At 45.3% G+C, this 15,022-nt stretch overlaps 1 protein-coding gene across 4 annotated transcripts in view; it reads right to left on the reverse strand.

Annotated features, from left to right (window-relative positions):
- Nucleotides 1-15,022, reverse strand: part of KDM6A (lysine demethylase 6A) — a 207,830-nt gene that overhangs the window by 15,176 nt on the left and 177,632 nt on the right. For all 4 annotated transcript variants that reach the window (XM_042458871.1, XM_042458870.1, XM_042458869.1 and 1 more), the window contains 2 exons: nt 9,637-9,785; nt 7,536-7,650 (listed from right to left, as the gene is read on the reverse strand). In XM_042458871.1, coding sequence (XP_042314805.1) covers nt 7,536-7,650; nt 9,637-9,785 — 264 coding nt within the window. The remainder of the gene's footprint in view (nt 1-7,535; nt 7,651-9,636; nt 9,786-15,022) is intronic.

Below are 15,022 nucleotides of genomic sequence, written 5' to 3' on the forward strand. Positions count from 1 at the left end.
CTAGGGCCATCCAGTCCAACCCCCCACCACGCAGGAAATCCAAATCAAAGCATCCCTGACAGATGGCCATCCAGCCTCTGTTTAAAGACCTCCAAGGAAGGAGACTCTATCACCCTCTGAGGGAGTGCATTCCATTGTCGAACAGCCCTTACTGTCAGGAAGTTCCTCCTAATGTTCAGGTGGAATCTCTTTTCCTGCAGCTTGCATCCATTGTTCCGGGTCTTGTTCTCTGGAGCAGCAGAAAACAAGCTTGCTCCCTCTTCAATATGACATCCCTTCAAATATTTAAACAGGGCGATCATATCTTAACCTTCTTTTCTCCAGGCTAAACATCCCCAGCTCCCTAAGTCGTTCCTCATAGGGCATGGTTTCCAGACCTTTCACCATTTTTGTCGCCCTCCTTTGGACACGCTCCAGTTTCTCAATGTCCTTTCTGAATTGTGGCGCCCAGAACTGGACACAATATTCTAGGTGGGGCCTGACCAAAGGAGAATACAGTGGCACTATTACTTCTCTTGATCTAGACACTATACTTCTATTGATGCAGCCTAAAATAGCATTGGCCTTTTTAGCTGCCGCATCACACTGTTCACTCATGTTCAACTTGTGGTCTACTTGGACTCTTAGATCCCTTTCACACGTAGTTTCATTCAGCCAGGTGTCACCCATCCTATATCTGTGCATTTTATTTTTCCGCCCTAAGTGCAATACCTTACATTTCTCCATGTTGAATTTCATTTTGTTAGCTTTGGCCCAGCTTTCTAGTCTATTCAGGTCATTTTGAATCTTGATCCTGTCCTCTGGGGTATTAGCTATTCCCCCTAATTTGGTATCATCTGCAAATTTGATAAGTATGCTCCCAATTCTGTCATCCAGGTCATTGATAAAGATGTTGAATAGCACTGGGCCCAGGACAGAGCCCTGTGGGACCCCACTGGTCACTTTTCTCCAGGATGAAAAGGAGCCATTGTTGAGCACCCTTTGGGTTCGGCCGGTCAACCAATTACAGATCCATTTAACAGTTCCTTTGTCTAGCCCACATTTTACAAGCTTGTTTGCAAGAATGTCATGGGGAACTTTGTCAAAGGCCTTACTGAAATCAAGATATACTATATCCACAGCATTCCCTTCATCTACCAAGCTGGTAATTTTATCAAAGAAAGAGATCAGGTTTGTCTGGCATGACTTGTTTCTCTGAAACCCATGTTGACTTTTTGTGATTATGGCATTGCCTTCTAGATGTTCACAGACTCTCTGTTTAATGATCTGCTCCAGAATCTTTCCTAGTACTGATGTCAGACTAACTGGACGATAATTGTTGGGATCAATGACACTCCAATGTGAAAGCCTGCCATGTGGTAGAGGGAAGCTTTTTTTCTTTAAAGTACAAAAGGCTCCAGGGCTACCAGAATGAGCTGTACTGCTTCTTTTCATTCTAGCTACAAGGAAAGGACAGGTTGCTCACCTGTAACTGTGTTTCTTCAAGTGGTCATCTGCGAATTCACACAAATGGGTTATTTCTGCGCATGCGCAGCAAACTCGGAAACTTCTAGAATCTCGGGGCAGAAAGTCATGTAATTTTCTGCAGTCTCTTTGCAACTTTTTGGCGGTAGCCCCGCCCATCCCGTATATAAGGCCCCTGGCGGTCCGCCCTTCTTCAGTTCCGAATGAGCCGCAAACAGCGCGGCAACAAGCGTTGTCAAATGTGCAGACACTGAGGGGAAGGATGGGTGGGTTTGTGTGAATTCGCAGATGACCACTCGAAGAAACACAGTTACAGGTGAGCAACCTGTCCTTCTTCTTCGTGGTCTCTGCGAATCACACAAATGGGTTAGACTAGCGAGCTATAGTCTCTGGAGGAGGGAGTGTCAATTAACATGAAAGAAATACAATAAAGTATGTAAACCGAACACCTGTGTTGTTTATTGACATACCACAGATCAATGGATGGCAGAAAGCAACACTGCCCTCCCAAATGCTGCATCCTGTCTGGCCCTGGCATCCAGCCTATAATGTGTAATGAATGTCAATGGTTGTGACCAGACGGCAGCCTTGCACACCTCTTCGAGGGGAATTCCTGACAAAAAGGCTGCGGATGCTGCTACCGCCCTAGTTGAATGGGCTCTAACCCGACCAGGTAAGGGCTTATCAGCCAGTTCGTAGCAGAGGCGGATGGTGTTGACCACCCACTTGGAGAATCTCTGCGGTGACACTGGCAGCCCCTTCTTGGCTTCGGAGTAACATACAAATAGCCTCTCCGAACGCCTGGAGCCAGCTGTCCTGTCCAGGTAAAACGCCAGTGCTCTCCTCACATCCAGAGTGTGGAGCTGACGTTCAGAGTCTGTGGTCGGATTAGGAGCCAGAGTCGGTAAAACGATGTCCTGGTTGATGTGAAAGGCAGATACTACCTTTGGCAAGAAGGTAATGTCTGTTCGGAGGACCACTTTGTCCTTGTGAAAACGCAGAAAGGGTTGATCCATTCTAAGGGCACACAGTTCACCAGCCCGGCGGGCTGATGTGATAGCTACCAGGAAGGCTGTCTTCCAGGTTAGGAGTCTCAAGTCCGTGGTAGCTAATGGTTCAAAGGGCTTAGAGGCTAGATAAGCCAGAACAGTGTCCAGGCTCCATTGAGGTGAAGGATCTACAACCGGGGGATGTAGGTTGTTAAAACCCTTTAGGAACCTCTTTATGAGAGGGTCCTTAAACAAGGAAGGTTTGTCTTGAAAGCAGTAGTGTGATGAGATGGCAGACAGGTAGCACTTGATAGAACTCAAGGAGAGACCTGCCTCAGTTAGTGTCATAAGAAATTCCAGGACTATTGGGATGGAGACACGGGATGGTGGAACTTCCCTGGTTCGTAGGAAGGCAAGGAATCTGTCCCATTTATAGGCGTAGGACCTCTGGGTAGATGGTCTCTGGGCCGCCCTAATCACATTCTGTATACCGGATGGTAGAGATTTTAGGATTGAATCCTCCATGCCACCAATGGGAGAGACTTCATCTCGGGATGGTGGACTTGTCCGTCGTGAAGTGAAAGCAAGTCGGGATGGTGCTTTAAGCGAAGATGTTCTTGGGCCCGTTGAATCAGGGGAGCAAACCACGGTTGTCTGGGCCACCACGGGGTGATCAAGATTGCCTCCGTGGAGTCCGTCCACATCTTTGTCAATACTCTGGTGATTAGCGGAAAGGGGGGAAACACATAAAGGAGGCCGTTTGTCCATTGAAACTGAAAGGCATTTCCCAGGGAGCCCGCGAGCAATACTTTTCCAGCTGGGCATTGCTGGGGGAAGCGAATAGATCCACGATAGGCGTGCCCCATCGTTGAAAGAGGCGGGATACTACTTCTGGGTGTAGTTTCCATTCGTGGCATGTTGTCTGGGACCTGCTGAGTTGATCCGCCAGGTCATTCTCCTCTCCTGGGAGGTGGATGCACTGAAGCAGAATGTTGTGCTGTATGCACCAGTCCCAGATCCGAAGTGTGATGGCTAGGAGAGTCCTCGATCTTGTACCTCCTTGTTTGTTGAGGTAGTACATGGTCGTGGTGTTGTCCGTTAGGAGGAGTACCACCTTGTCGGAGAGTAAGGTTTGAAAGGCCCTGAGTGCTTTCTCTACTGCCAACATTTCCAATGCATTGATATGGAGGTTCAACTCCGTTAATGTCCATTTGTCCTTTACAGTGAGTCCTAACGCATGGGCACCCCATCCTTGTCGGGATGCGTCCGTTGTCAGAGTTATCTCTGGCGAAGGCGGAATAAATGGCATGCCTGAGCAGACGTTGTCTGGTTGGAGCCACCATTTCAGCGAGGCTTGGACCTTCCTTGGAATGGTGAGAACCTTGCCCGGATGGTCCCTCACCGGATCGAAGACGGACAGGAACCAAGACTGTACGGGTCTGAGGCGCAGTCTTGCCCAAAGGGTAACAAAAGTTGTGGAGGCTAAGTGTCCCATCGCCACCTGTATCACACGGGCTGGTAGGTGTCTGTACCGTAGACAGGCTCGTATGGCGAATGTTAGGGCCTGGAATCTGGACTGTGGGAGATAGGCCCTGGCTGCTTCTGAGTCCAGTAATGTGCCTATAAAATTGATTTGTCTGGACGGGGTCAATTGGGATTTTTCGAGGTTGACACGAAGTCCCAATGATGCCAGTAAGTCTTGTGCAAAGTCCATCTGGTGTTGAAGGGCCTCTCTGGATGGTGCCGTGAATAGCCAGTCGTCCAGATAGGGGAACACTACGATCCCTTGCTGACGTAGGTAAGCTATGACAGGAGCCATACACTTCGTGAAGACTCTTGGTGCTGAAGACAGACCGAATGGAAGGACCTTGTATTGAAATAAATCTGGTCCAACGGTGAAGGCGAGGAATCTGCGGTGGTCGCTCTGTATCGCAATGTGAAAATAGGCGTCCTTCAGGTCCAGCATGGCGAACCAGGCATCTTTCTGCAAGAGTGGCAGAATAGAAGCAAGGGTTACCATCCTGAAGCGTCTATAAGCTATGAAGGTGTTAAGGGCACGTAAGTCCAAAATCGGCCTAAGGCCTTCAGGTTTTTTAGGGACAATGAAGTATTTGGAAAAAAAGCAGTATTGGGCCTGGGAAGGTTGTACAGGTTCGATAGCGCCCTTGTCCAAGAGGGAGCGCACTTCGTCGAGAAGGGTGTCCGAGGGTAAGGTGGTAATGACACCTCCGGTGGCAGGGAGCATAGAGAACTCCAGGGCATAACCCCTTCGGACTATATTTAGGACCCAGGAGTCTGTTGAGATGGAAGCTCAGGTGTTATAAAAGGGCTGCAAACCATCTGTGTGGGAGGTGACGAAGTGCGCTAGGGGGCTTCAGAATCTCTTTTTGCCCCTAGCATCTTTTTTCTTGTAACCTGGTTGGTAACGGCTTTGAGACGGTTGGCAGCGGTCTTGTTGGGAGGGAGACCTGGAGCGTCCGCCCTGGCGTGTGGAATCTTGGGGCTGGAACTGTCTCTCGGGATGGTGAAAGCGTTGCTGGCCATGGTGGAACCAGTTCCGTTGGCCACTGTACCGTTGTTTAGCCGGTCTGGAGGATGAGGCTGACATGCCGTGTTTCTTGGCAGCTGTTTTCATTCTATAACGAAAGCTTAATTTTTCGTCTGTCTCCTTATTGAATAGGCCAGAATTATCAAAAGGCATGTCCTCTATGGCCGCTTTGGCTTGGGGAGTCAAATCTGAAGAACGGAGCCAGGCATATCGGCGAAGAATTACCGATCCCGAGAGGATCTTGGAAGAGCAATCAGTTGAGTGTCGTGCCGATATTATTTGCTGGCCACCCACAGAATGGGCCTAGTTCCGGATGGCGGACATAATCCTCTTCTTATCATCAGGAAGTTCACTGATGATAGGGTCCATTTTTTCCATAAGGAGCTGAACATATGCCCCCATGCACGCTGCGTAGTTGGCAATTTTTATGTCCAGGGCAGCAGAGGCATAAAACTTTTTTGCCAGGCCGTCGATTTTCCTACTCTCCTTATCCATGGGGGATGAGGAGGGACGAGCTGCAAAGGAGGTTTGTGAGCCTTCCACAGTGGCCGAATTGGGTCTTGGATGGTTAAACAGCCAAGACGGTCCTGAAGGGGTGACCCTGTAGAGGTTTTCAATCTTCCTGGAAGTAGAGGAAATGGATGCTGGAGTATCCCATGACCTCTTGGCGATCTTCTCCAGGGATGGAAGAAATGCCAGGGATGGTCGGGCGGGAGCACAGCCGTGAATCCGACGTTCCACCGGGTCGAGAGCATCCTCTTCAGGGTGAGCAACCTCCAGTTTGAGGGCATCCGCCATTCTGATTATCTTGTCAGAAAAGGAGCAGACGTCATCCGTAGGCGAGGGGGCATCTGGTTCCCCAAAAGCCAGGGATTGCTCTGCATATAGCTGGACAGATGGAGAAACAGAACGAGAGCGTGAAGCGGAAGGAGATCTACTATCTCTGTGGCTCAATGGTGACGGGTCTCTCGAAGCAGAGCGACGTGTGACTGCCTCTCGGTGTCGAGGAGAGTGAGGTCTCACTCTTGTCAGACCTGGGACGTTGCGACGGAGATGGTCTGCGTCCACTGGTAACAGGTATTGGCCGGTTTGGTAGTCATAAATCAAGTCCGGGTAGGTATCAAATAATGCCCTGTCCGGTTGATAGTCCTCGATAGGGGGGCTGGCACGACGATCCCTATCCAGGGCTTCGTCAGCTTCAGTTCCCAGCGTGGCTCTGTCTCTCTGTACAGTCGAGAGTCCATCCCTTGTGGGACGGGATGGTGAGGCTCTGTCGCGTCTAGAGCGGGATGGTGAGGTCTTATCTCGCCTGGGGCGGGATGGTGACCAGGAGTTCTTCCGTCTCTGAGGTGATATCTGAACATCCGAGTCCGGAATTTCTCCTTCGGACTGGGAGGAATCGCCAAGGTTGACTATCTCCAAGTCTGCATCCTGAACAGAGAGATGCGAAGAGATCAAGATTCTCGGCTCGAGTGGTGGGGCTGAGGACGAGGCGAGCTCTGGGATCGGAGTTGGCACCGACACCGTGCTCGGGGGGCCCTTGCGCCTGGTCTTAGGTGGCGGAGACGCTGATCTAGCCTTCCTAGGCTCGAGGCCATCTTTGGGCGCCTTGGAGGATTTTTGTTTTTCCCCATGGGCCCTTTTTGAAGCTCTTTCAGGCTTCGATTTATGTGTATCAGAGGTCCCCGGATCGTCCCCAGTTGATGAGGGATGGAAGGCCTTTTCATATAGAGACGCTTTCAGCTTCTGGTCTCTATTTTTTAGCACCTGGGCCATCATGGCCTTACAATGCCTGCAGGTTCCTGGAATGTGGCCTTCCCCTAGGCATAGGACACATTTGTCGTGCCCATCTGACATGGGTATTTTAACCCCGCATTTAGCGCATTGCTTAAAGGAAGCCATGGCACTGAAAACGTTACCAGTTTGGCCAATCAGACAAGGTTGAAATCGGCGGGCAAGGAGAAGTCGAGTCCGTTCCGTAGTCAAATGTCCGTCCTAAGGCTTTAGACAAGTTGAAATCGGCAAGCAAAGAGAGGTCGAGTCCGTTCCGTGGTCAAATGTCCGTTTAAGGCTATGGTCAGAGATTCAGAGCTGTACAACAGCAAGTTCCTCGAGCTGCTAGCGCGGCGGAATGAAGGAACTGAAGAAGGGCGGACCGCCAGGGGCCTTATATACGGGATGGGCGGGGCTACCGCCAAAAAGTTGCAAAGAGACTGCAGAAAGTTACATGACTTTCTGCCCAGAGATTCTAGAAGTTTCCGAGTTTGCTGCGCATGCGCAGAAATAACCCATTTGTGTGATTCGCAGAGACCACGAAGAAGAAACATGTATTTGTATTTCTGTATCGATACTGCTGTTGCAGTGGAATGCATACAAAGTAAGAGAAGAAAGGTAAGAAAAATACAGTGGGACAAAACAGAGAAGATGTGCAATATACCTTCTCAAATAAATTTAATACATAACGTTATTTTAAAAGACAGGGTTGTAAAATAATTGGAAGCACAACATATGGTGATAGAAAATAATGAACATACTTTTCACAGAAGTCATTCATGACGCCCCAATAATTTTCTGGAACAACAAACCATTCACAGTCACCGGGACCTATATTTATGTTGACTGAGCAAAAGTTGTTATTTTCCTGATGACCTAATAAGAAAAAGAAAACAGTAACAGTGATGTTTACAGTGGTGTAACATAATGATGTGTGACATGTAAAAAAAAAGGATGACAGCTCTGTGTTTTTAAAGATTAACAAATTTTCTATTTGTAAGATTTCATAGACAAGAGGTTTTTTCATGTATCAAATGATAGATATGTTCTTATGGTGCTGTCACCATTTTTTTCTTCAGCAAACTACCACAGGGATTCTTAACTGTTGTTAAATTATGAGGAAATTTTGGAAAACTGACTGAGCACCATGAATAAACTGCCTGCTATGTGGACAGGATAAATGTTGCCAATATCCTACCTCCTATGTGTTTGTAGTTGTGACATGTGCACACCTATTCTGTGCACTTTTGTCACTTTGGCTCCTCTTATTTCCCTCTCTCTTATTCTGACTCCCCATTTTCCCCTCCCTCCCAACTTCCATATAAATAAATGAACTGTCCACCTGAAAAAAAGAGACAGGCAGAGAAATGTCAACCTCTGCCAAAGATGATGTCACCCTTTGGTAAGAGGAAAAGGGCTTTTGGGGGGGGGGCAAAATAACCCTTCCAATCAAGTGAGGAAATATAAGTTTTGAGGCAGAATTGGAACTAAGCAAGAAAAGTGACTTTATTGAGTTGTTTCATGTAGAACAGGTGGCAAGACAGAAATTGCAATTGTTTGAGGAAACAGAAAATTTTCAAATGGGGCGGGGCTTAAGGTCACATACGGGGATGGGCTAAGACGTAAGATGGATAATGCTATGAAAGCACTTGAAGGTAAGGACAAGCAGCTGGTGGAAAATCCAAGACCAAAAAGATCATCAATATAAAAATTTAAGGAGATGAGAAATAATATATATATGAGAGAGAGAGAGAGAGATTATTTGTTTTTAAGTACCAGATTTTTTTATTTATTTATGATATGTATATGTGTCCTGTTGAAAGGAACAAGGCATCAATGTTTGTCACTCTAAAGTGATTAGTGAGAGGAAACTCTAGACAGAATGCCTACCTTGTTATTTTACTTCTCTGTTTCTTTCTTTGATCTATGTACTCAAGCCTTTATGCCTCCATCCAGCCTACTGAGGTCACTTCCCCCTTCATTCAAAAGTTAGTCAGTCCTTTCTCTCTCTGTCTCCTAGCAGTAGCGCTGCAGGCGTGAGTCACTCTGAGGTCAGAATGAGGTGCCCAGCATTGAAAGTATGACTGGACACTACATTTTGACCTCAGCAGAGATGCCGCCTTTCTTTTGCTGTGAGAACCAAAAATCCACAATAAAAATGAACAGGTTAGGGTGAATTTGGGGCAGAACACTCTGGGCATCAGCCTAGAGAAATCCTGGCAAGGGTAGACCCACCCCAAAATGTTCAAAACTCTCCCCTCTTACAACTGTAGTACTGTTATAATTTATGCTATTATGAGTAAAGTCAAAGTAATTGTGAATGCTACTAAGAACATCTTCAAAATCAAGCTGCATTAATGTATAATTTAGAATTGTTAACTATAAGCAAAGACAAGCACAACAGTTAAGACACTGATAGTGTTTTAGATCATGTAGCAAACCGTATATACTCAACTATAAGTCAACCCCATGTATAAGTTGAGGGCAGGTTTGGGGGACAAAATTATGTATTTTGATATGACCCGTAGATAAGCTGAGGGTAAAACTTAGGGGCATGCAACAAAGGATCTAAATGATGAAGCAAAGAAAAATGATGTTGAAGAACCTACAAAACAGGCATATCTGTTTGTGCTCACCCTAATGGCTGGATAGATGAGAGAGTACAGAGGAGTCATGGCTTCCAGGACACATTACACTCTTGCCTATCATCAGGGGATGGTTCCCTTTTCTATAAGTCGAAGTACAGTATTTACATTGACCCATGGATGAGTCGAACCAGATTTTGGGGGTTAATTTTTCAACTAAAATTTCTAGACTTATACATGAGCATATACAGTAAGTTAAATACCACACATTACACACCTGATGTTCTACTGCCTGGTACCTTCATATACAATTGGACTGTGTTCATTCCCAAAATTGTATGACCAACATGACTAAGGAGATTTCCTGCTGATACCACACGCACGAAAGCAGGCAGTTTTGTAAGCTCATGGAGTTGCAGCTTCCACCTGTTATCAAAGAGAAAATTGAACTATTTATGTGACATTTGTTTGTTTATACACACACACACACACATTAATTAATTCCTTACAGTTCTTAAGCATAGCCATCCATTAGCAAAATCATCACTTTGTACTGATACTGGCACATGTTGAAATCTGGCTAGATAATATTAGAGCTGCCCATTCTCAATCAAGTGACAGCATGGAGACAGAAAGACTCTCTTCTAGGCACGTAAAGACTTTTTGTCTGTCTGTCTATTTATTTATTTATTTAACTTCTATGCCATCTTCCTCCCAAAAAAGGGTCCCAAGGTGGCACGTAAGATAAAACTTCATTAAAACATTATAATAAAAAATTAAAAACAATTAAAATAATCTAGTTAAAATAATATAAAATTAATACAAGACATACAAAAGTTAAAAACGTAACTAAAAATACATTTTCTAACACACTTCTATTTTCTAACTACTGACAAAACCCCAGATAACATTTTCAGACGGTGAAATTCTTTGCCTTTTTGGTCATTTTTCTGCACAGAATATGTATATGGTCAACAATGGTTTTTTTCTTGCATACAATATGTTTTTATTTATGCCATTATTTATTACAATACTTATGTCCTTCCCTACATATAAAAATCTCAGGGTGTTGTGCAACAAAATCAATGTAAAATATAAAATACTTTTTTATTCATTAACTTGATTCCTACCTAACAAATCATATTTGGTATGCAAAAGGAATATGATATGGTACAGTTGGGTGCTGCCAGTATTATTTTCAATCTTTTGGTAGATCATATATTAAGGGATGAAACAGACTGCCCTGAAGAGGCTTTAAGCCACCCCTTCCAGAGGCAGATTGGGGCTATGGTAACTGCATGGTAATCCACCTTGAAACTGGGTGAAAAAGGAGCCACTCCTTTTGGGGCCGGCAAAAAGGCAGCTTTTCCTGCTAGCCATGGCTCAAGGGTGGCTTCAAGCCACTCCAGCAGCATGTGGTGTGTAAACACCACACTGCTAGAGCACCAAAAAGCCAGCCCATGTGTGAGCAGCTGGGTGGCTTGAAGCCAGCTTCCGGGGTGTCTTGAGGGGCGTGCATCGTCTGTATGCCAAGCTCCCAAGCTGTCTGGAAGCCAGCTTTTTATGACAGTCTGTTTTACCCCTAAATCCATTACAACCAAGGGTGCTACCTCTGCAGTAGCATCCCAAAAATTCTACTGCAAATATCTAAAGGTAGTGAGAGGAGACTACCAAGTTATCTTTACTGACCTTGTCAATGCTGACCAATAATAATAATAATAATAATAATAATAATAATAATAATAATAATAGGATTTATGTATATACTGCCCAATCACTGGGAATCCGAGCGGTTTACAACACAAAAGGAGAAGGGAATGGGGGGGGGGTTTTCAGGTCCAGCAGTTCTTCTCTCCCTCTGAGGCCTGGACCAAGGCAGATGGACCGGAGGGAGGGCTATTCTTCTTCAGGCTAGCCCTGAACGGAGCTGGGCCTGCCTGGTCAACTCCCTTGCAGGCCAGAATATGTCAGTTATGGAGGGAGGAGTCTCTTCTTCCAGACTAGTCCTGGTGGAGCTGGGCCTGCCTGGTCAACTCATAGGCCGGAAGATGACAGTTAAGGAGGGAGGAGCCTCTTTCTTCAGGCTAGCCCCAATGGAGCTGGGCCAGCCTATTCTCCCGTTCATAGGCCGAAAGATGACAGTTATGGAGGGAGGAGCCTCTTTCTTCAGGCTAGCCCCAATGGAGCTGGGCCAGCCTATTCTCTCCCTTATAGCTCGAAAGATGACAGTTATGGAGGGAGAAGCCTCTTTCTTCAGGCAAGCCCCGATGGAGCTGGGCCAGCCTATTCTCTCCCTCATAGTTCGAAAGATGACAGTTATGGAGGGAGGAGCCTCTTTTTTCAGGCTAGCCCCGATGGAGTTGGGCCAGCCTATTCTCCCGTTCATAGGCCGAAAGATGACAGTTATGGAGGCAGGAGCCTCTTTCTTCAGGCTAGCCCCTGATGGAGCTGGGCCAGCCTATTCTCTCCCTCATAGGCCAAAGGATGACAGTTCTATTATTCTATTATCAACATTAACTTTTAGTGCTCTTCTTTTTTTAATCTACCTTTTGTGTAATCTGTTAGTCTCATAATGTAACAGTTTGGTTACCACTTTGTTTTAGCCAGTATACTGTATGTACATAGTGTCATTAACATATAAAATTGATCTGAAATCTTTGAAAGCAGCCCTCATTTGAGACAGGTGATGACTAGGAAAGGAATCTTTTCCCTTGTGGTACCACACATAAAGATTTAACTTAAATAAAAAAACAACAACAGTTAGACAACGGCATTTTTTTCCAGGCTCTTTAAGTACTTTAAAATTTTGTTTCTTATTCTACTCTTTTGATTGTCTTATTATTTTGTATTATTTTATGGTTTTATGTGAATTGTCTCAAAAATACTCATGGAAAGATGGTGTACTAATTCATTAATTTTACAAGTACACTGTGAACAGGCTAAAATATTAGAGACTCAAGGGTTCCATCACCAAAATGGAAATATAAGAATCACCTCTGCAAATTTTCCTTCTTAACTACTACTTGTGTTCCACGTAAGAAGACACAGCACTTTTGGGCTCATGCCTACAAAGGGGAACCTTTCCAATCAGTATGTGAAATGGATTGCAGACCCAATCCAGATAAAATTCAAGAACCTTTCCAAGATGTTCCTGAATATTCCTCAAAAGAATATGATATACAGTAGCCCCTTCCCTTACGCAGGGGATCCGTTCCAGACCCCCCCCACACACACACGTAAGGGAAATTCCGCATAAGCTCAAGCTCTATTAAAGCCAATGGGGCTCATGCTTGCAGCGGCACGCCATGGGCGCATGCACCATTACTCTTTCTGGCATGCAGCGCCATTTTTTCTCGTGTGGCTTCCAGCATATGATGGAAACCATGTAAGGCACGCCTGCGTATAACATGGACGCACTATAGTATACAATCTATACTTAAATTGAAAAAGGCTTGGTTAACCAAGGTTGAAAGAATTTTCCTGGGGAATAAAAAAGAGGAAGCACCATGTCTTCTTTGTTATCAAAGCCATAGTTGTACAGGCACATTTTCTCAAAGCTCTGACTCTATAGCAGTGGTTCCCGAATGTTAGTCCTCCAGATGTTTTGGCCATCAGCTCCCAAAGTCCCAACCAGCTTGGCCAATCATCAGGAATTTTGGGGGCTAAAGTCCAAAACATCTGGAGGGCCAAAGTTTGGGAAACTCTGTCCCATAGTGTGGTTATAACTGTAGCAAAAGAACTTAGTGAACTGTGTTGCAAACAGGATGCCAGTCTAAGTGAATGCTTCATTTCATCCAGTATGTTTTTTTTTCTTAACTTGACTTTTTGAAGGAAACAAGTAATGAACAATTAGCAACACATGATAAACAATCAAATTCAGCCAAATTCAATGGTGTAGTTGGAATGGTTTAGAACAATGGTTGTTAACCTTTAAAAAAAAAAACACCAGGGACCCCTTTAAATATCTTTTGTTGATGTAGACACTTAAGACTTAACATTTAAAAGCCAAACAACAACAAAAACAAAGCAACACTACCACCTGAACTGAACCATTAACAATTACACCATCCATTAAGCTTTCCCTCATAGGTGACAAAGGGGGAGGAATTTTTTCCTGCTTCTTCCTGCCAGTGTGGAGCAGACTGAATGGCTATGCCAAGCCCAGCCAGTCAGCTAGCCTTTGCATTGGCTCTTGTCATGTGGCTACTCCACTATGGGGAGGTGGTGGGCTGAGCAGCTGAGCAGCAGCAGAGCTGACAGTCAGTCATCCAACCATTGCCCTTCTCTCTCTTTCCCTCCTCCTTTTCCAAGGGAAAGACACAACACCTAAAACAAAGACCTGAGGCAATACAACAGGGTGGGGGTAGAGAACAAAACTGGCTCTTCAAATAGTGACATCAGCAATAAAAACTCTTCATGTCTCTAGCCTTAGGCTGAGGAAAATACTTCCCTCATAATTTCTTCTCCTCTTCCACCACCACAACTGCTGTTACACTCCTGTACTCAAGTTCCTAAATATTGTAACTTCCTTCTCCACACGGAAAAGGGGAGAAGAGATATGGACATTTCTTTACCACCATGCTACCCTCACACATGGAATCAGACTTACAACCCTTTCATGGTGTGCTTGCTTCCTGATGTGATGTGTTGGTGTTCCAAGGCATACATTTCTGTGTTCGAGGATTATCGTGGGGGAAAGACTAGAAAGGGGGAGGGAACAAGGGAAAAAACTGGGGAAAGAAGCATCTGAGCAAAATACCAGCCCTCAAGAAAGTGTCGCAATCCTAGAAGCCCGTCTTTATAGTTGCTTGTGGAAGAAACACTTCAACTCTCCCTTTTTTTCTTTCTTCATCAGAAGAGGAGATCAAGATGAGAGAAAGAAGGAGGGAAAGAAAAAGCAGGCAGGCAAGTGGGCAGGTAGACAAGGCCCCCATTCCCACTAGGCTATAAAGGGACGAATCTTGCTGCAAGTCAGACTCAGAGCGAGTTCCAGAGTCGTATTTGAATCATGTCAATTGTTCCCATTACAAAAGGGAGCAAACGGACTTGGTTTTTCTTGACCCATGTTCTCGTTCCCATTGATATTTCTCCGTTGTATTTTGACACAGGCTATTTTTGTTCCCCGTTCCTTCTTTTTTTTTTTTTTTTTTGGTTTTGGGGTTTTGTTTTGTTTTTGTGGTCGATGGATTGCTAAAGCGCCTGAGCACTTGGGCGGCTAGGCGTCATTGTGATTGGCCAAGAAGCAAATGGTTGCAAAGCCAATCTGCCACCCAGATGCTGGAGCGCTGACGTGCTTAGGTGCTCAACAAAAACAGAAAAAGGAAAAAGAAAAAAAATAATAGTTATAAAGTGGCAGTGGGTCTCCTCACACATTGATCTATATGGAAAGGGGGGGGCTGGCAGGGGGTGTCATGCGCTTACCACGTTTGGAGGCCAATGGATCAATTTGCAATGTTCGAACACCCGACAAAGCGCCTAGGCGATCAAAACCTTACTTTTAATAATAATAATAATAATTTGTTTTATTTATATACCGCTATTCCAAAGATCATAGCGGTGAACAGCAAGTAAGCTAATTAGCAAGTAAGCTAATTTGCCCCCAACAGTCTGGGTACTCATTTTAGCGACCTCGGAAGGATGCAAGCCTGAGTTGAGCTTGGGCC

Source organism: Sceloporus undulatus, chromosome 3 (genome assembly GCF_019175285.1).
Source record: "Sceloporus undulatus isolate JIND9_A2432 ecotype Alabama chromosome 3, SceUnd_v1.1, whole genome shotgun sequence".
Lineage (NCBI taxonomy): Eukaryota > Metazoa > Chordata > Lepidosauria > Squamata > Phrynosomatidae > Sceloporus > Sceloporus undulatus.